We start from the raw sequence: 26,931 nt of genomic DNA, 5'->3' as shown, positions 1-26,931 counted from the left end.
AAAGAACATTGAGATTCTGGCCAAGGGGGAAGAGAAAGAAGGTAGGAAGAGTCTTTGTGGAATAAAATACAACATTATTTCCAGTAAAATACTAACTAATAAAATACTTACTAAATATATTCCTTTTTGTTCTTATTGGTGACAACTATTTCTGATCCACCATTTTTCAACTCATGTTGATGTGTCTAAAATTAAACACAATCCCTTGATATGTTATTTTAGTGAGAAAAATGTTATAAGTATATATACAGTTATACCAAAAACCTGGTGTTTTAAATTAAATACAGTCAAAAGCTAAAAGGTAAGAAAATTTAAAACATTAGTTTTATTAAAATAAATATGGAATGAGTCAAATGTCAAAGAAAGCATACATTCTTGCTGAGAAACAGCTTTTGTTGCTGGAAAATAAATGTAAAAACAGAGCATACAAATGTGTTGAATATATGCATTAACATCTAAACTTAAGTTATAATATTTGTTTTACAACTTAGATACCATTTTAATTGATCAAATTTCACAAACCTGTCCAAAAAGTTCTTCATCTATGACAAACCTGAGGTCCAATTCTGTTGGATCATTTTCAAGAATCCATCTTAGGGAATTGTAATATTCACTATCCTAGATAGAAAAATTGAATATTTAAAATTTGTATATATAAGAAAGATAACTGAACTTGCAAAAAAAAAAAGTATGCTGAGGGTCTGAATAATTGGGTGAAAGATGAAAAGGTCAGTCGGACATCCTTTCTGTACACACATGCATATATTACAAAAAAAGATGGATGTCAGGTAAGTGTAAGAATAAAAATGCATCAATCAACAGAGTGTTGCCTGCTTAAAGGTCCAGAAATCTATCTCTATGTGAGAGCAGTGGAGGTATAGGTTTTATAACCCAGTTAAAGGGTTACATAAAGCAGCATTCAGATAAATCCTAACTTCCATGGATATCCAGGAGCATTCTGGCACCTTTCTCATAGGCCTGCGAGACTGTGTGTGAAATGTTTAAGTAGCTATGAGGAGTTCATTGTTTATGCCTGGCCCAAGTTAAAGAAAAATCTCAAATTAAATACAGCAACTCAATTAACCAACTCAAATAACTGTAATCTTATGATTTATTAAAACATCATATTGTTTGCGCCTATAATGTATAACAAGAATAAAAAATGTACTTGGTACTAAGGAGGAATCTTAGAATCCATGTGTACACACATTGCATGAGACTATTCAGCAGCACAGGCAGCAAACAAGGCTATAGTCAGGGATTTCATCCTTGGGCTTCTGCTTCTTCGTAGGAGCCTAACCACATGCCCTTGCCTTTGGACTGCCATTTAAAAATACACACCATCACATAAGATTGTGATTCAAATACTGATGCAAAAGATACATAACTGTCGTATGGCATGTTGAAATATTTAGGGGGAAGTTTACTGATATGTGCAACTTACTTTGAATGCAAGAAAAAACTAAGATAGATTGATGGCTAGGTGATAAAGTGAATATAGAAAAAAAAGCCACTTATGAGTGATGGATATGCAAGTGTCTACTAAGAAATTCTTTCAATTTTATTATATATTAGAAAATTTCCATAATAAAATGGAGGAAAACTTCATTTGTATTTTGAAACATAATTTGTTAATTTCTATATCATTAAAAGTTCATTCCTCAAAATGTTCAGGTTGCTCATTAAATTATATTTCCTTTATATTAAGTATAAGTGAAAAAGACATACCACTGACTCCATATCATGAAGCGTTATTGGCTTGTGTAGCATCATTTTGTAAAATGGGCGGATGAAGAAACCTTGCAAAAATTCAAATATATTTAAAATGATTACCAAGTGAAAGAAAACAGATAATTACATTAAAAAAAGTTTTAGAGTTAATACGAACCATCCAACAGTTTGCCATGGTAAACTGCCATTCCAGCTACCCGACCAATAAACTTGAAGTAAGAGAGGTGATCTTCATTACACAGTCCAGAGTTTGGATTTATCTGTAGGGTATAATTATCCCTGTAAAGACAACCACATTTAAATGTTCCTCTCGAAAAATTTTAATGCAGCAAATAATTATAAATTATCTCCCTCTTTTTAGAGTTGTTTACCTCTTTGAGAACCACATTCAACCACTGGATTTGAGGATTTTAAAAACAGCAATTTCTATCAAAAGGTGGAAATTATCCAATTGGCCATCAATGGAAGAATGAATAAACAAAATATAGTATATACAAATAATGTAATATTATTCAGCCTTAAAAAGGAAGGAGACTTCGGCCGGGCGTGGTGGCTCACGCCTGTAATCCTAGCACTCTGGGAGGCCGAGGCGGGTGGATCGCTCGAGGTCAGGAGTTCGAGACCAGCCTGAGCAAGAGTGAGACCCTGTCTCTACTAAAAATAGAAAGAAATTATATGGACAACTAAAAACATATATAGAAAAAATTAGCCGGGCATGGTGGCGCATGCCTGTAGTCCCAGCTACTCGGGAGGCTGAGGCAGTAGGATCGCTTAAGCCCAGGAGTTTGAGGTTGCTGTGAGCTAGGCTGATGCCACGGCACTCACTCTAGCCCGGGCAACAGAGCGAGACTCTGACTCAAAAAAAAAAAAAAAAATAAAATAAAATAAAAAATAAATAAATAAAAAGGAAGGAGATTCTGACACAACCTAAAACATGGATGAACCCTGAAAACACCAAATACTGAATGATTCCACTTACATCAGGTACCTAGAGTAGTCAAATTCCTAGAGACAGAATGTAGAATGGTGTTGCCAGGGTGTGGGGAGTTAGTGTTTACTGGGTACAGAGTTTCATTTTGGGAAGATGACAAAGTCCTAGAGATGGATGACGGTGACAGTTGCACAACAGTGTGAATGTATTTAATGCCACTATACTGAATACTTAAAATGGTTAAATGATAAATTTTGTGTCATGTATAGGGTCATTTCTGAAACATTAGTTATAATCTCTTTTTTCTGGCATAACATACAACTCTTATTTTTAAAACAGTGATTTTTTTCTTTTTCTGTATACAGTCATTGTAAAGGTACTTACGTAGCAGAATATTCAAACAACCCATAATAAGGGTTAAACATTTCCTTCGAGATCAGGAAGAACCATTCTCTGGCGACTCCTCCATAATCTAATCCCTTTTCACCATCAAACTCAATCCACAGTCGAGCCTTGAGGAAGTCGGCTTTCTTGACGCCCATGATTCTCCGGTAAGAGTCCTCGAGAACAGTGGCACGGCGAAGTTTCATTTCAAATTTGTTTGGAATGTCATTCTGAGAACCCAGAGAAGAACTGGTTTAAATCAGTTCAACATAATGACAAGTTTATGTCTCCTAAAAGCTATACCATTCACTGCACTCCTCCCTGTGGGGTCCCTTTTTCTTTAAGGAATATTCTCACACAACTAGGTATATTGTCTTAATTTTCCTCTAGGATATGAAAGAGTTCATGCATTTTCTCTAATCACTTAATAATACAGATTTCTGGTTGTTAGATCTAAAGAAGCTATTGATAGTGACGATAATGCCCACATGAAGGCATTTCACGAAAAGCCCTTTTCGTATTAAGTTCCAATGAGCACCATTCCGTGACCCACAGTGTAGCCACTGCCTGCCATGTGTTCCTTGCCTGTCTGCTCAGGGTTCTCCCTACTTCCCTCGTTCCTCTTTGGAGTCTGTCCTGCTTCACTCAGGAATAGACGCTAACATTTACAGACTGTGCCAGACACCGTTCCCCTGGAATGGTGAGTTAACTTATTTAACTTCATAACAACACTACAAAGAAGCTACTATTATTGTCTCCATTTTAGAGATGAAGAAACTGAAGAAGGCAGAAGTTAAGAAAGGCTTTGCTCCCGAGTCTCTGCTTTTTTTTTTTTTTTCTTGAGACAGAGTCTGACTCTGTTGCCCTGGCTAGAGTGCTGTGGCGTCAAGCTCACAGCAACCTCAAACTCCTGGGTTTAAGCAATCCTTCTGCCTCAGCCTCCCAAGTAGCTGGGACTATAGGCATGTGTCACCATGCCCGGCTAATTTTTCTATATATATATTTTAGCTGTCCATATAATTTCTTTCTATTTTTAGTAGAGGCGGGGTCTCACTCTTGCTCAGGCTGGTCTCGAACTCCTGACCTCGAGCGATCCTCCTGCCTCGGCCTCCCAGAGTACTGGGATTACAGGCATGAGCCACCACGCACGGCCTGAGTCTCTGCTTTTAACTAGTGGGCTACACTGCCCCACTAACCTTGTGTACATGCTTTGTGTATGTGACAAATGTAGGTAACTATGCCTTAGGCAGATCTTACTGTGAATTTTACAAAAAATATATGAGAGTATTTTATTCCTGAGTGTTTCATGTGTAATTTTCAAGTGGAAACCAGTAAGAGAAAACAATGTTCTGTCACTTCAAAAAAAGAAAAGGAGGTTAGCTCTGAGAAAAAAAAAAAAATCAATTTCATCTCAATATATTTAGGGAAAATGGAAAGCCCTGTAGAAACATAATAATGTAAGCAGCTTATATAAGCAACGTAAGCATAATACAAGCAGTTTCCTCTGCTGCTTATGCTATTAAAAAAATGGTAAGCTTAGAGAAAAGCAATTTCAGACTGGAGACGAGGCAGCCAGTGCAGGTAAGCATTTATCAGATGCCTACTCTGGGCCAGGCCCCTTGCTGGGTAGGTACTACAGAAGGGCCAGGAACGGGGGAAAATAGGGAATAAAAACATGGCATAAGATGTGGTTGCTTCCTCAAGGGGTTCATAATCTGGTATGTATGTGAGAAACTGAGACTTAAAAGAGTAGGATAATTGCTAATAGTAGAGTTACAGTGTTCTATGAGGGCATGAAAAATTGAGCTAGTAACTGTGAAGAGGCCATTGAGGAAACTTGGAGAGGAAGGGCGGGAAGGACGGAGGAATAGCCTGTGTGAGGGGTCTGGGAGATTTAATGCTAGAGGGCATAGAAGGAGGAGAAGGAGGGAAAGAAAAGTAGGGATTAGCGTGAAAGAAGAAGGTGGGAAAGTAGTCTGGGGCCAGAGAGGGGACAAGTGGTGAATGGCAGAGTGGGAAGAGTTTCTGAGCAGGGGAGCCACATGATCAGATTGGTGGGTTTTGAGAAGCTGATGGGACAGGGTGTAAAGGGTGGTTTTAAGGAGGAGGGACAAGAGGCACTCTGGTCAGTGAAAAACCTCTGAAATAGCCCATGTGAGAGAAGACAAACGTAGCTGTGAAGGAGCAACGGTAATGGAAGAAAAGAAGGCGGCCACAGGAGAAGCCTTAGTGTTTGAACTGAGTAGCAGACAAGAGCATGGATTCTGGAATCAATCCTGTGTGCAAGTCCTGACTCCACCCATCACTAAGTGTGAGACTTCGGGCAGTTTACATGTCTTTTCTAAGGCTTAATTTCCTCATCTATAAAATAGGGATAATAACATCTACTTTCATGGAGCAGTTTCAAGACTTAATGTGATAATGCATTTTACGTGGTTACACCTATCATCCTAACACTCTGGGAGGCTGAGGTGGGAGGATAGCTTGAACTCAAGAGTTTAAGACCAGCCTGAACAAGAGCGAGACCTGGTTCTCTATAAGAAATAGAAAAATTAGCTGGGTGTCACAACACGTGCCTGTAGTCCCAGCTGTTTGGGAGGCTGAGGCAAGAGGATCCCTTTAGCCCAGGTGTTTGAGGTTTCCGTGAGCTATGATGATGCCACAGCACTCTACCCTCTCAGGGTGACAGAGCGAGGCTCTGGGGGAAGAAAAGTGCTCACACAGTATTTGGCACCACTGCACGCTAGCCCAGTGACAGAGAAAGACCCTGTCTCTAAAAAAAAAAAAAAAAAAAAAAAAAGACAGTTCAAGGCTTTCAAGCATTGGATTTTATCTCTGTCTTGGTGTTCCGCTTTTTTTTTCTATAATGTGTCTAGATATAGATTTTATTTTTGTAATCCTGCTTGAGATTTTTTGTTAATCTGAGGATTCAGATTCTCTTCCTCCTCTTCATGATTTTCATTCTCTCCTCCTGGAATGACTCTGTGTCTCTTAACCTTTCTTTTATATGTTTATCCCTTTTATATACCTTTGTTGCATTCTGGGTAACTTCCATACAAAGTTTCTCTCTTAATCACCAATATGATACGTCATGTTTGTGAAGAGCATGGACTCTGGAACTAGACCACTTGGTTTTTCCACTTAATGGTCATGGGACTCGATCATATTACCTACTCTCTTTGTGCCTTAGTTTCCTCACCTGTAAACTAACAGGTGAGGAACAGTCCCTTCTGTACAAAGTTATTGTAGAGATTAAATTAATAACACATGTAAACTGATAAGAATAATTCCTGGTATATAGTGAGAAATCAATAAATATTATTGCTTTCATTATAGTTTTTGTATTCTGTGGTCTGTCACCAAAAGCCTGTCTCCTATCTCCTGCTGCCTGGAAGACATTAACAATAAGATATTATGATGTATTTCAAGCACTCAGACTGACAAATGGAGAAGCTAGTGGTTCTATTCCACCAGCATATTCTCCTTAAGAATGGAAATGTCTACCAGAACAATAAATAAACAAAGATTTAAAATCCCAAAACTAGAAGTAGAAAACCAACTCTGGGTAATCTTCAATTCTTTAAAATGGATACAGTTGCTAGTATTTAAGGAATTTATTGGGACATAAAATATTTGCACTAAACTATCATATTTCATTTTTGTTAAAATTTTGGATGAAAAATCTTTGGTAGCAGACACACCATCTTGAATCTTTGGAAAAGCAGGCTTCTGGCTTAGAGTGTAGGAAAGTGTAACCCAATATAGCCACCTAGTGGTAATATCCCTAAACTGCAGGGAAAGGGGGAAAGGATGAGCAAATTAGAAAGGCATTAAAAATGGCTGACACCAACAGAATTGAAATCGATGGACAGATGATGAGTTTAGTTCCAAACACTGAATTTGCAGTGATGGAAAAAAGTGTAATGAATATAACTGATAAGGACAAGGAGACAAGTAACAAGACCACTGTTCCACTCAGTTGTATTTTTTTAATTATGCAGAGATATATTTGAGCTATAAAGAATGAATGACTATTACTGGAAAACAAGTCAAAGTATTAATATTATAGTAAAGGAATCTAGACAGTCCTCCAATATAATCAAAGACTAGGCCAGAAGATAATCTCCCAAGCTACTCTTGCTCAGGTTCTATGAAGACCGAGCCCCACAAACCCCACAAGAAAACAGCAGGTTAGAGTTCTTTAAAGCAACCTTTCAATACTATTTTTCTATATTATAAAATATTTTGAAAAACAAAGACATAAAATAATTATGGTCTCTAACGAGATATACCAGCTACTCAAAAAATAAGCATCCTTTCCCTATAAGAAACTATTCACTCAAAGCAGTTATAAATGTAGAACAAATATTCTGTTACTTTTTAAAATGCATTTACCATTACTTTCAGCCTTTATAATGATCATTTCTAAGTACTTATTATAAATATCACTAACCTGCTTCTTCAACTTTCTTCGGAAGAACTCATACTTTCTTTTGTAATCCCTGGAGTAGGGCACTGCCTTTAGTTGAAAATTTTGGAAAAATAAAAAAGGTTTAGGTTGTTTTTCTTCTGGAACAATTTTAAAAGTTTCCCTTGGGGTGTTTTATGAACAGAAGTTAAGGGTATTAAAAGAGAATATTTGGACAGAAAAGTTTAATTACAAGAAAAACAAACATAAAACCTTAAAATGTTTAATTTCTCTAAGATAAAATTGTATTCAGCAATTTCTGTGGCTGTAATTTTCATCATTCAGTATTCTTAAAATGCAACATGCCAGAAACAGGAAATTTCTTCCAAGTAGAGAAATATTAGAAACAAAAATTTCCATTTCTAACAAGACTTTCAAAGTGATTTCTCCATTGAAGGAACAATTTGAAAAGTGTACTTTTTCCTTGAACTCTGAGGAAAATAGCCTTTTTAATCCATTATTTTTAAAAGACTACACATCAAGCTACTAGAGAGTAATCTAAAATAACCTCTACAATTTTACTTATTTTTGTGAATTAGAAACAAGTGAAATCTGAATAAAAATGGAAAAAGTAGCTATATATTATAAAAGAGGATAATTCTATCATTAATCAGACTCAACAGTAGTATAATCATTATACATGGTAATGTTTATACTTAAATGTGGCATGTCTTATATACTGGGCATTTATTAATACAACGATTTCTACCCAAAATTTCAAGACATGACCCTGGATTTGAAAGGGTGCTGCTGCTTCCTCGTCCTGATACACTCTGGGCTCCTGTCTGACCTGTTGAGGACTGTCAACCTTCTTTTTCAGACAACAGCAAGTACCAGCTGAGCTCAGCAGCCCGCTGCCTTAGCATTTTGAAGGTCTGCATTCACTAGTCTCCCAAGACTATTGTGTAGTAAGGATAATTAATGACTTTATAAAATCTTTTCAAATAACAGACTTGGAGTAGAGGCGGTGGGGAGAGGAGAGAATGGCACATGTGCTCTCCTCTCAATGCCTGAAGGGTCATGCCCTTGACCATTTGCTCTTGCAAGGACAGGTGAGAGGACAATCCCATCACAGCACACTGACACACAGAGACTTACTGGTCCAGTTATTGCCACATTCTGCAACCGAGGATCTTCCCATTGTGTTCTTTTTATATCTGAAGGGAAGAAGAAAAAAATGTTCTTATGCACAAAATTCAGTATTATAGTATTAAAAATTCATAATGTAATGAAAAATCACACTGCACATACTGTGATTTATGTAGAAGATTCTTCCATCTGTGTGAGTTCTCTCTTCCCATCCTGGCTATAATTAAGAACGTGTTTTCAATTATTTTAGGACAGGATTTTCGAGATATGGATAGAAAAACAGTATGGTTATGGGGTTAATTCAATTTGTATGTTTCATTTTTAGTAGAAGGCATCAACACTTTTAATAATAATATTAAGTATAGTTGTTAAAGAACTATATCCCAAAATACAAAATGTTTGCAATAGCCCTGTTAGATTGGGAGCAGTTCTGTAAACTTACAGGTAAAGGCCCCAGGTCAGTGGAAGAATCTAGTGATGTTTTCCCTCTCAGATGAGCTGGAATTTTCAATCTTGGATCTTCCTTTTTTGGTAGAGTAAAGAAAAAGACAGTACATATACATAAATTTTAAAGTAATGAAAGTCCATCTGTTACCATGTTTTCTTAATGCCCATGGATATTTAAAATATTCTCTTGTAAAATTCCATTTATGCTTTATTTCTTTAATCTGTGACATAATTTGTCCTTCTCAAATCTATCACTCTCAGGCTACAATATTAAAAGGAATAAGAATCAGTTCTCGGAGAGGAATCACTACTAACTGATCATCTTTTTCACAGAAACCATTCAGAGTATTCTGCCCCACTCTTTAGGAATTGTGTCACTACATAGGACTTTTCTCTACATATAAACTGGTGAAAGAATGGAACATTAAATTGGACTACATGTTATTTCTAAGCCCCTGAACATGCTTTTTGGCACCTATCTGTTCAAGTGTTGATTTTTTTTTTTTTTTTTTTTTTTTGTATTTCACTTTTTGGGAGGCAGAGTCTTGCTTTGTTCCCCAGGCATGACGGCAGTGACATGATCATAGGTCTCTCCAACCTCAAACTTCTGGGCTCAAGCAATCCTCCTGCCTAAGCCTCCCAAGTAGCTGGGACTACAGGTACACACTACTATGCCTTGCTAATTTTTCTATTTTTTGTAGAGTTGGGGTCTTCCTATGTTGCTCAGGCTGGTATCAAACTCCTGCCCTCAAGATATCCTTCCACCTTGGCCTCCCAAAGTGCTAGGATTACAGGTATGAGCCTGGCCAAGTGTTGATTTATTAATATTTTTGAAAGATAGGAAGGTAAGCCCTAAAAGGTTATTAAACTGAATTCAGATTGTTAAAAAAAGAGAAAAAATTCAATTTATTTGGTTTCATTTATATATATTATTATTTTAATATTTTATTAAATAATTTAAACAATTTAGCTTCATTTATGCTATATTAGTCTTTTTAATAGTTAATTAAAATCTATCTGCTGCTAATTTTGAATAATTTTTCTATAAGTGGTGAACCAACCATTAAACAACTTTACGCCTTATCTTAAAATAAAAATACTTGTTCTTCCTAGTCTTACAAGAGTTTTTTGGTATTAAATGAGATATAGATTCAAAAGCACTTTGGAACTATGAAGCCTCATATAAAGGTAAAGGATTATTACTCCATCTCTTCTTAAGCATTTATGGCTGGTGAGCTAAAAACTGGAAGTAGGAAGTAAACGTGAGTATCTCCAGAACAATCCAAAACTATACATATATATTTTTTCTTAGGTTGAGTCTCACTCTATTGCCCCGGCTGGAGTGCAGTGGCATCATCATAGCTCACTGCAACATCAAACTCCTGGGCTCAGGCAATCCTCCTCCCTCAGCCTCCTGAGTAGCTGAGACTACAGGTGTATAGGACCATATCTGAATAATGTTCTTTTCTTTTTTTGTAGATATGGAGTCTTTCCATTGCCCAGGCTAGTCTCAACCTCCTGGTCTTAAGCAATCCTTCCACCTTGGCCTCCCAGAGTGCTAGGATTACAGGTGTGAGCTACCACACCTGACTCTAAAACAATATTAAAAAGAGACATAAGCATATTCTGAGTATAAGTAATATTAAGAATTCAACATATCTTTCAGTGAATACTAGGAAACATAGGTTATACTAAAGATTATAAAGAACTATACACAAGAGATTATTATTATGGTTATAATTTAAACTGAAGAGTTACCCAGGTAGTGGTTTTGGTGTTGTGGTCAATAAAGAAAGGCCTCCCATTTGGTGCATGCCGGACTTCCCAGCCTTTAGGAAGGAATCCTTGCTCGATTTCAGATGGCTGGGTCCCCTGCTGTGCTGAGTCACTCGTGGGGACCTGTGGTTGAGGGCCTGCAGAAGAACTCTGGCTTGATGGCAGCTGACCGGTCTCCACTGTGGCCTAGCACATTGATTAAATCGCGCTGTAATATTTTATAGAGAACTCACAAATAGCTGCAGTTAAAAAGGGAACTTAACCTGCAAGTAGAATATACCCTTATAAATAGGCTCTAAACATTTGAGGCTCATTTTCAAATGTAGTTATTACACATTCATTTTTCCCTAACATTTTAGTAACTTTTTTCCCAGTAAAGTATTTTGTCAAACTTTATTTTTACAATAATTTATAATTTCTCAGCTAGTTCTCAAGTGGTCAGATGCTGGTGAACATTCTGTCATGGATGCATCTGAACAAGGATGCTGGATCCACAGGCTGGAGCCCTCACTGCGAGGGGACCCACAGTGCCTGCAGGAGGAGGTTGTCTTTGCTCCCTCAAGCCTCATAAAGTGAGGAATTCCTCATACATAGAAGTAGATTCAAATGCTGGGTAGACAAAATGAATGGCAAATATCCACTATAGAAATGGATAACTGAAGTGTAATATATTCACTTGATGGATATTAGTAGTTAAAAGAAATATACTACATCTATACCAACATGGGTAGGGCTTTAAAACAATGTTGACCAAAAAATAGATTTAGATTTACAGGGCATAACATCTATGCAAAATCTGAAACACATGGCCATCAACAATATTTTACATTGTTTAGTTCTCTATGTAAGTATGTAAAATAGGCTAGAACAATACACAGCAAACTCAAGCTGGTGGTTCCCTCTGGGGAATGGGACCGAGAGCTTGGCTAAAAGGAATTTAGCCTAATCTGTAAGACTCTATTTTTAAAAATAAAATGCCTAGAAATGAAGATGGTAACTTGTTAATGGTAGTAAATTCTGGGTGTGAAGAATGTATATATTTGCTATATTATTCTCTGCACTTTTCAGTGTTAAAAAATTTCTCAACAAGAGAAATGGTGATAAGATAAATACTTTGCCAGACACTTATAAGGAAGCATTATAAAAGGCACTCACTGTTGCCAAGGATGAAGTGTCATCATCATACATTTCTTTAATAGATAACAATCACCAAGATTATTTTTAGTAAAATAATGATCGTCAACCATTCAAATTATAAAACCACCCAAAGACTAGATCATTTACTTTGTCCTTTTATTCCCACTTGGACTTATTTATGTAACAACAAGTGGTAATCTTTATATACCAGAGATCCACAGGAAATCACGGACACTTAGCTTCAACGTCAGAAAATAATTAGAAGATGCCAAGGTATCCAGTGTATACTACATAGTGATGTAACAGTTTACACGGGAATGTGACCATTTAAATCCTATAAGAAAATAAGTTAATAGAGAAGATTGCAGGGTACCTGCACAGTGGGCTTTGTCCAAGTAGTAGTTCTGGAATTGTGATCCACATAATATGATCTTCCTCTTTCATCTTGTTTTTCTTCCCAACCTGGTGGTAATCCAGATGAAGTAGGCAAAAGCTAAAGTGAAGAATAACAGGAGATTTAAATATTAATTAGAAAAAAATCCTTTAAAAGGGATCACACCCCTTCTTCACAACTAGCTCTCCTTAAAATGAACCATATTTTGTTTTATTTTATTTTGAACTAAAACCATTAATTACAATGGAAAATGGGTAAATATTTCCAATTTAAAATGAACCACATTTTAAATAATATTTTAAAGTATACAAAATAGGCCGGGCGCGGTGGCTCACGCCTGTAATCCTAGCCCTCTGGGAGGCCGAGGCGGGTGGATTGCTCAAGGTCAGGAGTTCGATACCAGCCTGAGCGAGACCCCGTCTCTACTAAAAATAGAAAGACATTATATGGACAACTAAAAATCTATATAGAAAAAATTAGCCGGGCATGGTGGCGCATGCCTGTAGTCCCAGCTACTCGGGAGGCTGAGGCAATAGGATCGCTTAAGCCGAGGAGTCTGAGGTTGCTGTGAGCTAAGCTGACGCCACGGCACTCACTCTAGCCTGGGCAACAAAGTGAGACTGTGTCTCAACAAAAAAAAAAAAAAAAAAAAAAAAAAAAAAAAAAAGTATACAAAATAAATTATATAGGATTTCACTTGGGAAAAAAACAGAACAGACAATAATGATGAGAGAGATAACATCACTAATAAAACATGTCAACAAAAACAACCACACACAGGAAGTGCTTTAACATAGATCATGTCATTTAACCCCCACATTTTAATGAGATAATTGCTAATACTGGCCCATTTTATAGAAGAGTAAACTGAAGCTTGAAAAATTTAAATAATTTACTATGATACGTTGTTTGTAAGAAACGGAGCTGAGATTTGAACTCAGGTAATTTAACTACAGAAATCAAACTCATGTGCCGAGTCAAGAGTTACCCCTGCCGTGTTTCTCTAAGGGCTGGGAGATGCTGTTTATCATAGTTTGTTAAAAATGAACAAAGAAAGTTCTGGTTATTTTTAGGTTTACTTAAAATAGTCCTAGGTCTGGTCCTTCTTTTGTCATTCTGAACCACATTGACTCTTCCAGGCTTGGCTCGGCTCCCTGAAGCGCTTTACGACATACAAACCACCACTGATGGTCTTCCTAGAGACACCGTGCTGTAAGGACGCTGCTGACAAGTTATGATGAGCTGTTAGACTACAAAATGATGAAATTAAAAGTTGCCCAGTTTTATAAAAGTTCAGCAGCCGGTGAATATCTGTGCATCGTAGTGCATATGTCTATACAATGGAATACCATGAACTAGTGAGACAGGCAACAACATGGATATATCAAAAAAACATCATGCTAAGTAAAAGGGGCCAGACACATAAGATTGCATACTTGCGATTCCCTTTATATGAAATTTTTAGAAAAGGTAAAACTGTAGCAACAGAGCAGAAGAGTGCTCGTTTGGGACTGAGGGAACTTTTTGGGGTGGTAGAGTACTCTTAAACTTGATCATAGTGATGTTTGCACAACTGTATACATTGACAAAAATTCTTTCATTTACATTCAAAAATGGTGGGTTTTATGGTAAATTATATTTTGAGAAAGCTCAAAAAAACCTCCAATCAATGTATTGAGTAAAAGATGCATGGAAACAGCTTTTCTGGTACATAGAAGAAATTCAACGTTTTCACTGTATGGAGGACATTCTAAGGTGCAGTAGGAAAAATGCCAAGGGACTCTGCTTGAGCAGGCTCTGGTCTAATGGAGGAGGCCAGACAGGTGACCATAAGGGAGAGCAAGGCTGGTGAAGGCCACCTCTCAATGGCATCTACCCCCCTGTTGATGGTCAATATTGACCAGGCCAATGGACTGCACATGTGGGTGCCCCTCCTTCCTCAGCACAGGACCCATGTCCCTCTCTGAGCCTGGGCCATCTTTTTAAACAGATGAACCACTCTTGGGCTGAGGATCTTGGCACCTCTGCACTCGTATGCTGGAACTTCTACAAAAGCGAAAACATACTCTACTTTTCAAAACTGCTATACAGACTGTCATTCAAAATTACAAATGGTTGGTGAAGAGTGAGGAGGCCATTCCAAGTAGGGACATAGAATGTGCACAGGCTCAGAAGGAGGCGAGAATTAGGACATGGGGTCAGCCTATTAGGAAGAAAAAGCACAGACAGGGATGAAGGCAGCAGGAGGCTTCTGTGAGGGGATAAGGAGAAGGGTAGGCTGAAGAGGCTGGGAGCCCAGGAATTTTAATTTGGTTTAAAAAACAAGTGGGGGCTGTGTAAAGGAGAGGCAAACTCAGAGTAGTGAGACTTGAGTTAGGAAGAGGCTGGAGGCTGGGAAACCACAAGGGAGTCAATGGTGCAGGCATGAAGTTCTTAAGGTCCAACCTGCAGCTCGGAAACCACTGAGCAGGAAGCAGAAGGCCCTAGCAGAATGGTGAATGTGAGAGCAACAGAAAGAGAGAGATGGGGGGACGATACGCTCTAACCTGGCTGCCAGGCCTGCCAGTGCCAGGGCACACCTCATTGAGTGACTAAACCCTGACTGAGCTTCACGTGTACAGGGCAGAAATGGCTGTTAGACACCATGGAGGTACAAAGCTGGATGCCATGTGCCAAGTGCAGAGCAGAGACAGCTGGACACCATGATTCCAAATTGCATGGGGCACACAGCAGATGATCTCCAGCCAGCACAGGGCTTCAACCAGCAAGCCCAGATACCACCCACAGCCACCGGCACTCAGAGGCTTTGCTTTCTTAATATGAGAGTGACAGTTCTCGGAGGTTTATCTTTAAAGATCCTTCTCCCGGTTCCCTCCCGCAACCTCACTGCCAGGAGCCTAGATTCTGTGCTGTATTGGTTTCCTGCAAGGCAGTCAAACCTTCACATTTAGACTTCTAAGAAAACAAAAATGGTGCCGAGTTTTATATTTTTATCGACGACTGAGGGGAGAGGATGAAACTCACCACAGGAAGTGTAGGCTGTTCCTCAAAAGTATAGGCTTGTAAGCTGCCTCTTCTGCTGGAATGATTCTTGTAAAAAAACAACAGAATGACGATACCTTTAGATCTTTTGACTCGTCTCTGAGCGGCAGACAGGTAGTGCGGGTGCGTGTGATGGGGCGGGAGAGAGAAGGCTGGCTAGGACATCACTGTGGAGACTGCAGGCGATGGCCCTTGCCAATCAGCGCCACGTGCAGATGCCCGCCCACATCCAGCTCCCACTGCTCCCCCGGAGCTAGACTGCCCCCTGCACACTTTGTCTTGAATGCCTAACAGATACTCCCTCTACGTGTCCAGATCTAGATTTGGTTTTCCCCCATCCACACCCACTGAAACCCGTTCCTGCTCTGGTATTGCTTCTTTCAGTGGGCAGCACCCAGGTCCTATCCCGTCTGTTTCTTTACTAATTCTCAAATATATCCCCTCTCTACTGTAGTTCAAGTTTGTTCTTTTCCTTTAGTTTCAAGCTTTCATTATTTGTCACCTTGGTTATTATGGCGGCAACATCCTAATAGGTTTTCCTGCTTCGAGTCTTATTTCCTTACGTCCATTCTCCAGCCTGTGCGCCGCAGCCAGAGAGCATCCTACACGCAGGTCTGGTCCTGCCTGTGTCAAGCCGAAGCCCATCCCAGCACAGAACACGATGTTCGCGAGCTCCACCACCTGCCTCCTCCTGAGCTCTTCAGCTGCTTCCCAGCTCACAACCTACCTGCTGGGCATTCCAGATCACTTGTTTCCCGAAAATCCCAGATTCTTTCTTTCCTTGTATCTTCATATACATGCTGTTGTCGATATCTGAACTATCTTAGTTTTGTTATTTAATATGTCAAATTTACAATGCACGTATAAATTAAATCAGAATATCCACTGTAGTGCTGTTTATGGTAACAAAGAGCTGTAAGCAATCTCAAGTCTATCGATAGGAGACTGGTGAATTACCTTAAGGGTTACTTGTACCGTGAAATATGCCAGTTTGATGGTTGTTTTTGTTGGTTTTAAAGAGTACATCTAGAATTACTGACATGATCCAATGTCCAAGATAGGGCAAGTGAAAAATGCAAGTTATCGTCTGTGTAAGATGATCTCAGGTTAAAAAATTATATACAAATACATGTGTATGCATACACGTTTATGAATATATAGAAAATGTTTAAGATAATATATCTATTAATAGTGACTGATGGAGCATATGTTAGAAGTAAGATGGAAGATTTATCTTATACACCTCAATACTATCTCAATTTTTAACCATCACCATACAATGTTTTAAAAATAATAAATTTTTTGAATAGGTAATACTCACACATAGTATAAAACTCAAAAAGATATATGCCCTGTTTACCCTCTTCCTCTCTTAAGAGGCAAGCAATGTTACCAACTTTCTGTGTAGTTTTCAAGAAATATCTTACATATATTTATTCTGTTGTTTAAATAATTTAGATAAATGGTAGCATATCAAACACATTATTATGTACCTGGATGGTTTTTTTTTTTCTTACTAATATCTCTTAGAGGTTGTTCCATACAACATAAACACTCAAAGCCACCTCATCTTTTCAGTGGCTGCACAGTATTACACTGTATGGGTGCCATGTACTACTTTTATAATTATAAAAAAAATATCAGGAGGAGAGGGAACGAGATCCTATGTGATTTATCACCAGAAAATCAAAATAGCTTACCCTTTCAGTCTTTCATTGACCTTTTCCACTGTCATGAGAAACAATGAAATGAATGGAAGACAGGACAGACAGGAGAAAGAAAGGACAGAGGCCAGGCAGGCAGATCTGCTCCTGGGTATTCATACAGCTATTCACATACACCTATCTATGGTGAAGCTTCTTGAAGAAGGCACTGGAACAGAAGTTAGCAACCTTTTCCCACTGAGGTCTAGACAGTAAACACCTGTGATGGGCCTTATGGTGGATGTTATTAATATCAATAACTTGGGTGATATAGTAGGAAAGCAGCCAGAGGCAATACTTAAATAGATGTGGCTGTATTCCAGTGATACTTAGGATAACATGCAGCTGCTGATTTGGCCCAAAGGTAGTAGGACCCCTGCACTAGGATATAAGTCCCATGGAGGTAAGGGATTTTTGTCTGTTTTATTTACTGATGTATTCTCAGTAACTAGCATATAGTGCCTTGCATATGATCAGCTCTCAATATTTACTAATTGAATAAAAAGCAGGGGAACCCCAACTGGAAATGATCAATCGCATCCTCAGAGAACCATCCTTGTCTTCTACTGAATCTCCCTTGATAATACAGATTAGACAGCTAACCATGAATGTCTCCTTGTGGCAGCATATGCTGGAATGCTTGCTTCTGAACCCTACAGACAGCAGGTGGTTGCTGAAGTGAGAATGTCATCTATCTCCTTGTTAAGTCAAAGTACAGCAGCTCTTATTCACACGTGTGTGTTGGTGACATCTACGATATAATATTAAAACTTCATTATAACTGAGAAAGAGAAAAGCAGCTCCTAACATCCAGGAAATGGCCTGGCACTCATAGATAGGATCAAGACAAAATCAAGACCATTCTATAATCACGTCTGAATAAAGACAAAATGTAAATGTTGCCCAAGCCACAAAATACCAAGTATTTCCGTATCTGGCAAATGTGAGTGACTGCTCTTCTTTGACAGCCATAGCTTTAGCCTCACTATTGATAAGGTTTGAGATACACAATCACAGAATTACCCCTGCTTCCTGACAGTATCTAATGCAGACCAAAGTTCTGCTCCCTAAAACCTTACTCAAAATCACCTAACCTGAGCCCAACCCTTTAAGTCTTTGCTAACACCCTGTTACCGAGACACCTATGGTGTGTGTTCCTTGCTGAAACAAGGAATAAACCCAACTTGTTCAACTGCAGTGTTCCTGACGGTTTTTGGCTAGAGGGCACTGACAAAATAGACATTTGGACTCATAACTCTGGTCCATACTATTCATGGAGATGTTGAAAAATGACCATGCTGTAAAGTCTCATGGTCCCTAACATATAGTTACATGCCATTTAAGACAAAATTTTATGTAAAAGTAGCTGTTGAATGGTATAATACATATAATATAAAATCCTAAAGCCATAATAAAGTCTAAGGGCATCTTACTGAGCTGGATACTGGCTGGCTGGTGGCTGAATTTCCACACACAGTGAGCCTGGCGTGCAATTCTTCTGCAAGGTGAGTCTGAGCATCCACGGTACTTGACGGCGGAGGTGATGGGAAGGCCTGATTGCTATACATGGTGGCTTCATCTTCTCTTATAATTTCCCAGTTCTAAAATGAACAGAATAAGCCATACATGCTTTAATTTATTGCCATAACATGTGTCTATCAATGAGAACTAGGAAACCACTCGTACCTCGGAAGACTCCCGGTTGTCAACACCTTCTGTTTCCTCGGATATTTGCCGCCTAGTGGTAAATGCACGCTGTGCTTGCAGTTGAATGTTACCATTCTCAGCATCTGTTAAGTTGTCCCTGTATTGGAAGTGTAAAAAGCCATCACCCTTGTCTTAAGATAGTTCAGATGATAGTCAAAGATTCGGTTATTTTTAAAAATACCTGTATTAGATCAGAATTTATTGTTTTTAGCCAAAGGCTATTTCAACATATATAGATTAAATGGTGGGCCCATTGGTACCTTCAGAATCCCTTTATGTAGTTAAAAAGTTTTTTGTGAAAATGTGTAACATGTCTGACTTTGATATTTTAGTTCATCGTTATGTCTAGCATAATGTCTGACACATATGGGCACTCAGAAATATTTGTTGAATGAATGAATATCAGAGGGTTTCATAAATCATTTCATTACATTATTATTTTAGCACATTATTACAAGAGTAAAATCTAAAGTAGCTCTAGAGTTACATATACATCTTTGTGAATCAGACAATACATTTTTCTAGAACTGGTTTTAAGCCAGGAATAGAGCTCCTCATGCATGAATGCAGAGGGCAGAATGAGAGAGAGTGTAAGGATTCTAGAATTAAAAGCTTAATAGTTTAGGAATTAAATGATACTTGTTTTTGATCATATCCAGTCATGGGCCTGGTCTGAACAAGGATATCAGCAAAGGACTGAACTTAGAAAAGCTACAATAAATCAGATTGAACACGCTTACCCCAGTCATTTATAAGTTATATTACTACAGTTATTTGCAGTTAATATAACTGGACTACCAGATCAAGAATTTTGTTTAGATATACAAAATTATTGTTAATTTATTTAATGCCATATGAGCCCAAGATAGTCAGAAGAGCAGTGCTTACTGTACTGTAGCTGAAGAAAACATAATTTTGACAGATGGTTCTAAGGGAATACCTCATTTTTTTTCTCCCTGAACATTTGATTTTGGCTACCTGAAAATGACATTAGCCATAGTGAAAGAAATGTGATTCTGCTCGAGTCAAGCTTGCCATAATACTGAGGTATGTGATAGGGCAATTTTGCAGAATTTTATAGTGTCTTCAGTTCTGGAATCTGTATGTCATTGTACAAAGCTTGGTGCCTCTGTGCCACGAAGAACTTGGATTGCTGACTTTTTGGAAGGATTTGAGAACAGAAAATATCTATGAAAGTGCTTGGCATATAGCAGACACAAAATATCAAAGCCAGAAATTAGGAGGCTAATGGACAAGTAAAAAAATTATAAGCACATATCAAACGGTAGAAGACTAAAGAAAGACTTCATAAGATTATATGGAAGGAGAAATGGAGGGCAATTTAATAATAAATATGAATAATGGGAAAATTTACAAATGTATATACTGTCTGAGGATGGTAAAAGAAAAATATCACCGAGGAGACATAAATTAAAATATGTCAAAGGTCATTCTGTCCTTGATTTGTGCGCATTGGAAGTTATATACACATTGACCAGATTGTCAAATGGGTGTTTCATGTAAGACCCTTATTGTTGAGTCCTTTATATTTTACAAATAATTTATATTTAAAAAATAAGGTACTGTAGAAATTAACATTTTATTATATTTTAACAACAAACTATAAAAAGTCTCCAAGATTTTCTAAATCAGTCTAAAGAGAAAAATAGTACTATTTGTGGCTACATAATAATTAAAAATTTATTAAAATTAAGAGACAATTAAAAGAGTAGCATCTGTGATTCAAATAATTTTGAGTATTATTAAATCATTAAAAAAAAAAAAAAAGAAACAGCTCAGGTAGTATTTTTTAAGCCCTGGGCCATAAAAATCTGGGTATTCTTCCAGTTTATGGATACCTATACTGTTATGAATCCATTTGAGACATGACTCAAGATGAAAATTAGTCAAAATGTATCCAGATTACAAATGTGAAAGCCATCAGCACATACTGAGGGGTTGGTCTTTTCCATTGTGTTCTTCTAGATTCATGGTTTACATAGTAGGTCCTTCCAAGGATATCCTGCCTCTCTTCCCATCCTGGAGGTAGAGGAGAAGGTTCTTGTTGCTGCTGCAAATGGCAAGCAGCATCTGGTTGGTCCAAAACAACCCAGCCAGGCTGAAAAACAGGATGTTAACAATTAAGTTTGTTCTTGATTTTTTTTAACCTTATAAATTTTATGCTAAAACAAATTTTAAAGGAGATTTATTATATCCAGTTCCAGAAATTATGCATAGACAGAATTAGCACATTGTCAACTTTTCAGACCATAATATGAATATTTTAAAATAAGGAAGACTGTTTTGCAAAATAATCATTTAAATTTTGTTTGAAATTGTTTTTAAATTTTCAAAAAAAGTTTTGAAATAAATCTATTTTAAATTTTCACACACACAAAAATAAGTATGTGAGGTAGTGGATTTAATTAGCCTGATTAAATCATTTCACATTGTAAACATGTATCAAAATATCACATTGTACCCCGTAAATACAAACAATTAATATTTGTCAATTAAAAATAAAATTTAAAAAATATATCTAATAGAAAAAAGGGGCAAAAAGCTTTTAAATAAATGACAATACAAAGTTGGAAAGCACTGAGAAATTGAGAAGCCTAGTTTAAAGTATTAGTGTAATCTTAGGCTGTTCTCTAAATTATTAGCAACTGAAAGAAGGACAGGGATGGTGTCATTGGCCATTGTCTTTTTCACAGAGAAAGCACCTTGCTTATGGTGGAAATCAATAATTATCTGAGACATGAAAAAAAACCATTAGATCAAGGTCACATACCTAGAGGCATCGCAGGGAAGGGCAAGTGATTTAGAAATAATTGCTACAGTGAACTCGCTAGTGATTGAAAATTCATTATAATTCTCTTGTTTGATTTTTCTCTTTCTGCTCTGGATCAAGGCAAGGCATTTTGGTAAAGTCATAAAATAGCCAAAGAAAGATACAAAACAATGCATTGGAAATTTGGTTTCTCTGAGACTAGAAAGGGGCAAAATAGACACAAAGACTTAGCTAAGGTAATTAAAGTAAGGAATCGATTGAAAAGGGTAGCAAGAGTTAATGCTATTGCACAAGAAATCTCTTAACAGAAAAGTTAGTAGGTAAAAGATTCTTCTAAATACTGATATGGTTAGGAAAACATTAGAGACTGAAATAAACTAGTGAAGGAACTTTAAAATGCTCCTAAAGGGATATAAAAGAAGACCTAAATAAATGAAAAAACATAATATTATCTTGGCTAGGAAGACTCAATCTCACAAAGGTATCAATTCTTCCCAAATTAATCTATAAATTTGCCAACATTCCAATCAAGCTACTTTACGAATTTTTAAAAATAAGGATATAGGCCAATTCTCAACTTCAAATAGAAACACAAACGTGGAAGAATAATCAACCCAATTCTAAAAAACAGCAAGGAATGAAGATTAGCCCTACCAGATAAAACATTATAAACTACAATCATTTCTGTGTGGCACTGGTGCACACATAGAGAGAAAGCTCAATAGATCATAAAGCTCAGAAAGAGACTCAATTTATAGGAATTTAGTATATGATAAAGACATTTCAAATCTGTGGGAAAATAGGCAGGTTACTTAGAAAATGGGTATCTATTTGGGAAAAATTTATATTCCTACCTCATATCTTACACCAAGATAAGTTATAGATAGAGTAATATTTAAATGTGGAGAAGTAAAACCAGAAAGTATCAGAACAAACTTTGAGAAATTTAAAAAATATATTTTAAGAGTGGGAATCTATTAATTATAACAGCATACCCAAAAGTCAAAATAAAGAAGATCCATCACTTTGACTGCTAAACCCCCAAATTTGTACATGGCTAAAACTACTAAATAAAATAAAAAGACAAATGAGGAACTGGGAAACATTTTTGGTACTATGATAATAGACAAAATATAATTTCTTTAATATACACAGAGTTTCTGTTCTAAGGCCTTGGAGACCAGCGGTGAATGACCACCGTGTGCCAGGCAGGTGACGGCTTAGAAGATGGAAGAGTATTTCTTTATGCTAGAAGGCTGGGCCTGAAAATGAGGGGTCAGGAAAAAGAGCTGGGAAGGAAAGGAATGTTTTTTGGTAGCAGGGAGAAAAGGATAGATGTTTCTGCAGCAAGGTTGGTCTGTTCTCACTAGCTCCGGTGGGAGAGCTGTAGGCTGGCAGAACAGAAGGTGAGGGGCTGGGGAAGAAGACAGAAAGAATTATTTTGGGAAAATAGATCTGGATGGGAAGTAAAATTGACATCCTTTCTTTCTTCTTCTTCTTTTTTTTTTTGAGACAGAGTCTCACTCTGTTGCCCGGGCTAGAGTGCCATGGTGTCAGCCTAGCTCACAGCAACCTCAAACTCCTGGGCTGAAGCGATCCTTCTGCCTCAGCCTCCCGAGTAGCTGGGACTACAGGCATGCACCACCATGCCCGGCTAATTTTTTTCTATATATATTTTTAGATGTCCAGATCATTTTCTTTTTATTTTTAGTAGAGACGGGGTCTCGCTCTTGCTCAGGCTGGTCTTGAACTCCTGACCTCAAACGATCCACCCACCTCAGGCTCCCAGAGTGCTAGGATTACAGGCGTGAGCCACCACGCCCGGCCTTTCTTCTTCTTTTCTCTTTTTGCCTCTTTTATGACATCTCTTTGATTTTGTTTTTTCTTTTTATTGCCCAAATTCCATTCTCTCCTTTCCATCTATCCTCTTGCTTTGCTTTTCCATCTATGTTTATCTTCCTTCTCTCTTTCCTGTCCCTTAAATGATCATTATATAGGATCCAGCATATCTAAAATTAGTCTTGCACATATTGAATCAGATTTTATTTCTCTGGTCTCAATTTCAAAAACATGTGAATTGAATTTTTATATTTTGCGCTTTTGATAAAAGAATGACATATTAATTTAAGATTTTTTTTGGTTGAATATGATCATTGATTACTTTCCAATGAAATTAATAAAATTTATTAATAAAAGGGTTCTCACTACTGCTGTAAAGGATTATAAAAATATCCAGAGCTAGGAAAATGGTACCAAAGAAATATTTCTTTAAAAGCTTCTTGAAGATTTCTCTCTTAAAGATCGGCTTATTGTATTTATGTTACCCAAGTAAATTCAAGGAGAGAAACAAAAAATCAATTTCATTAAGGGCCCTTTTAAAAAACCTATTTCAAGTTTGTGAGGGTAAAGTTGTATAATCGAACACTGTTTAGAAAGACTGAATTTTTTGGATAGAATGCCTCCCTATTAAACACATATGAGCTACTATTCTTTACAAAATAATTCTCTGAGTATCAACGAACCTCACTTAATTACTAACCTCAAAACCAATATGCAATTGGTCACAATTAAACTGAGTGAAAGAGGGTCAGAAAGAAACCACTCAGAGATAAAACAAACATTTTATATGTTAATTTTGTAAAATACATGTAACTAACCCTGAAGTTACAAAAGCTACAAAAATCAAATGTTATATAATTATCTACTATAGCCATACTTGACTAAGGAATAAAAACTGCCTAAGAGTGAGCTTCTTTTCAAAATTACAATTGTTTTCCTTAAATAGTAGAATTTTGTATATTCAGTCACAAACTAGATGTCAAAGGCAAGAGTTCTCTGGTCATTAGCTACACAGAAGATAAATAAGCACAGATTCGTGTGTTTGAATTCCTAGGGCCTTTCATAAATAAACTCCTACACGCTTACATCGCCTGAAATTATAAGGTGCGTTCTCAGGGTGTTCAAACATTGAGATGTGAGACCACAAAATGAAGTGAAGCAGTTCTCCCCACACAAACCGAACTGTGAATGAGGTCCTATGATACGTGCATGTGGGCAAAACTTGGAGCAGGTTACTAAATAATGAAATGCCATTAAATTTTTTTTAAGCTACTAAATAAAGAATTCTCTTTCTTTACAGCAGACATCCTTCATTTCAAACAGAATTCCATTATGCAAGATACCCTAGAGTACCAAAAAGCCAGGTAGAGAAACTTCTAAGAAATAAATATCTTTGACACTTTAAAAATTATTATATAAAAAGTCAGAGAAAAACAAATAAGAAAAAAAGTTAATCAAATAAGTGAATATAGAATTAAGAGAGGATAATAAGTTCTTTGATAGCCTAACTAAGGCTACCTATACTTGTGATTTGAAGGGAAAAAGTTCTATTGTTATAGATTCCCCCACAAAGCAAAATATCACTAGTGCATTTAAAAAATTTCCAGATTCATCCACGGTCTATTCCTTAAAAAAAAAATTCCAGAAAGCTTTGTTGCAAATTCACTGCTTGTTCAAGATCTTTTTTTCTCAAGGCATGTGAGCACGTGAAGTAGATGCTAGCCCTTGGGAAGGTCCCTCAGCTTCCCTGTTCTTATGGAGACCTAAGCAGACCCTCAAAGAGGCAAGGGTGTTGAGGAAGGCACAAAAAAAGAACCTTCCAAAGCAATTTGGTGTCGTACACTGTGTACTTTTAAGCGTTGTTGAATAAATGATAAAACTTTTTGATGATGTGCCTTCAAACGGAACCTCAAAGAGCAGGCATTTCTTGCCCCCTTTTCAAATTATAATTTTTCCTGCTGAAAAAAACCCCAGAAGCATCTGCTGCAACTGTGTCACTCTGCAAATGAAGAACCTGAGGTTCAGAAAAGTTCAGCAACTCACACAGGGTCTGACTGGCAGCAGAGCTTGCAGCTAGAATTCCAGTCCCCCAGAACATACCATGTTCATGAATCAATAGAATCAACACTGTTAAAATGTCCATACTACCCAAAGTGATTTACAGATTCAATGTAATCTCCATCAAACACTAACATCACATTTCACAGATCTAGAAGAGATAATTCTACACTTTGTTTGGAATCAGAAAAGAGCCTGAATAGCCAAAGCAATCTTAAGCAAAAAGAACAAATCTGGAGGCATCATATTACCAGACTTCAAACTATACTACAAGGCTATAGAATCCAAAACAGTATGGTATTGGCACAAAAATATAGGCATAGACCAATGGAACAGAACAAAGAACCCATATATAAAACTGTCCACATACAGCCAACTAATCTTTGACAGAGCAGATAACAATATACACTGGGGAAAAGAAGCCCTATTCAATAAATGGTGCTGGGAAAGTTGGATAGCCACACGCAGAAGATTGAAACAGAATCCGTGTCTCTCACCACTCACAAAAATTAATTCAAAATGGATAAAAGACTTAAATGTAAGGCATGAAACTGTAAGAATTCTAGAAGAAAATGTAGGAAAAACTCTCCTAGATACCGACCTAGACAAAGAAATTATGAAAAAGACCCCAATGGCAATCACAGCAACAACAAAAATAAATAAATGGGACTTGATTAAATTAAAAAGCTTCTATAGAGCTAAGGAAATAATCAACAGAGCAAATAGACAACCTACAGAATGGGAGAAAATATTCGCAAGCTATACATCCAATAAAGGGCTAATAACAAGAACCTACAAAGAACTCAAGCAAATCAACAAGAAAAAAATAAACACCCCCATTAAAAGTGGGCAAAAGACATGAACAGAAGCTTTTCAAAAGAAGATACACAAATGGCCAATAAACATGAAAAAATGCTCAATGTCACTAATCATCAGGGAAATGCAAATTAAACCCACAATGAGCTATCACCTTACTCCAGTTAGAATGGCTTTTATTAATATTAAAAAGTCCCAAAACAATAGATGCTAGTGTGGATGCAGAGAGAAAGGAACACTTATACATTGTTGGTGGGACTGCAAATTAGTACAACCTCTATGGAAAACAGTATGGAGATAATCTCAAAGTACTACTAATAAAAGGAGACCTACCATTCAATCTGGCAATCCTACTACTAGGTATTTACCCAAAGGAAAAGAAGTCATTTTATCAAAAAGACGGCCGGGCGTGGTGGCTCACGCCTGTAATCCTAGCACTCTGGGAGGCCGAGGTGGGCGGATCGTTTGAGCTCAGGAGTTCGAGACCAGCCTGAGCAAGAGCGAGACCCCATCTCTACTAAAAATAGAAAGAAATTATATGGACAGCTAAAAATATATATAGAAAAAATTAGCCGGGCATGGTGGCACATGCCTGTAGTCCCAGCTACTCGGGAGGCT

General features: G+C 37.3%; 1 protein-coding gene across 2 annotated transcripts in view; it reads right to left on the bottom strand.

Annotated features, from left to right (window-relative positions):
- Positions 1–26,931, bottom strand: part of NEDD4 (NEDD4 E3 ubiquitin protein ligase) — a 65,469-nt gene that overhangs the window by 7,265 nt on the left and 31,273 nt on the right. For both annotated transcript variants that reach the window (XM_069459562.1, XM_069459569.1), the window contains 15 exons: positions 20,762–20,928; positions 18,789–18,906; positions 18,536–18,703; positions 15,382–15,447; positions 12,337–12,456; positions 10,809–11,012; positions 9,046–9,126; positions 8,766–8,820; positions 8,613–8,671; positions 7,500–7,565; positions 3,047–3,276; positions 1,889–2,010; positions 1,729–1,799; positions 523–618; positions 112–185 (listed from right to left, as the gene is read on the bottom strand). In XM_069459562.1, coding sequence (XP_069315663.1) covers positions 112–185; positions 523–618; positions 1,729–1,799; positions 1,889–2,010; positions 3,047–3,276; positions 7,500–7,565; positions 8,613–8,671; positions 8,766–8,820; positions 9,046–9,126; positions 10,809–11,012; positions 12,337–12,456; positions 15,382–15,447; positions 18,536–18,703; positions 18,789–18,906; positions 20,762–20,928 — 1,697 coding nt within the window. The remainder of the gene's footprint in view (positions 1–111; positions 186–522; positions 619–1,728; positions 1,800–1,888; positions 2,011–3,046; positions 3,277–7,499; positions 7,566–8,612; positions 8,672–8,765; positions 8,821–9,045; positions 9,127–10,808; positions 11,013–12,336; positions 12,457–15,381; positions 15,448–18,535; positions 18,704–18,788; positions 18,907–20,761; positions 20,929–26,931) is intronic.

The sequence above is a fragment of the Eulemur rufifrons genome, chromosome 2 (genome assembly GCF_041146395.1).
Source record: "Eulemur rufifrons isolate Redbay chromosome 2, OSU_ERuf_1, whole genome shotgun sequence".
In the NCBI taxonomy this organism is placed as follows: domain Eukaryota; kingdom Metazoa; phylum Chordata; class Mammalia; order Primates; family Lemuridae; genus Eulemur; species Eulemur rufifrons.
This window is presented reverse-complemented; position numbering and strand designations above follow the sequence as displayed.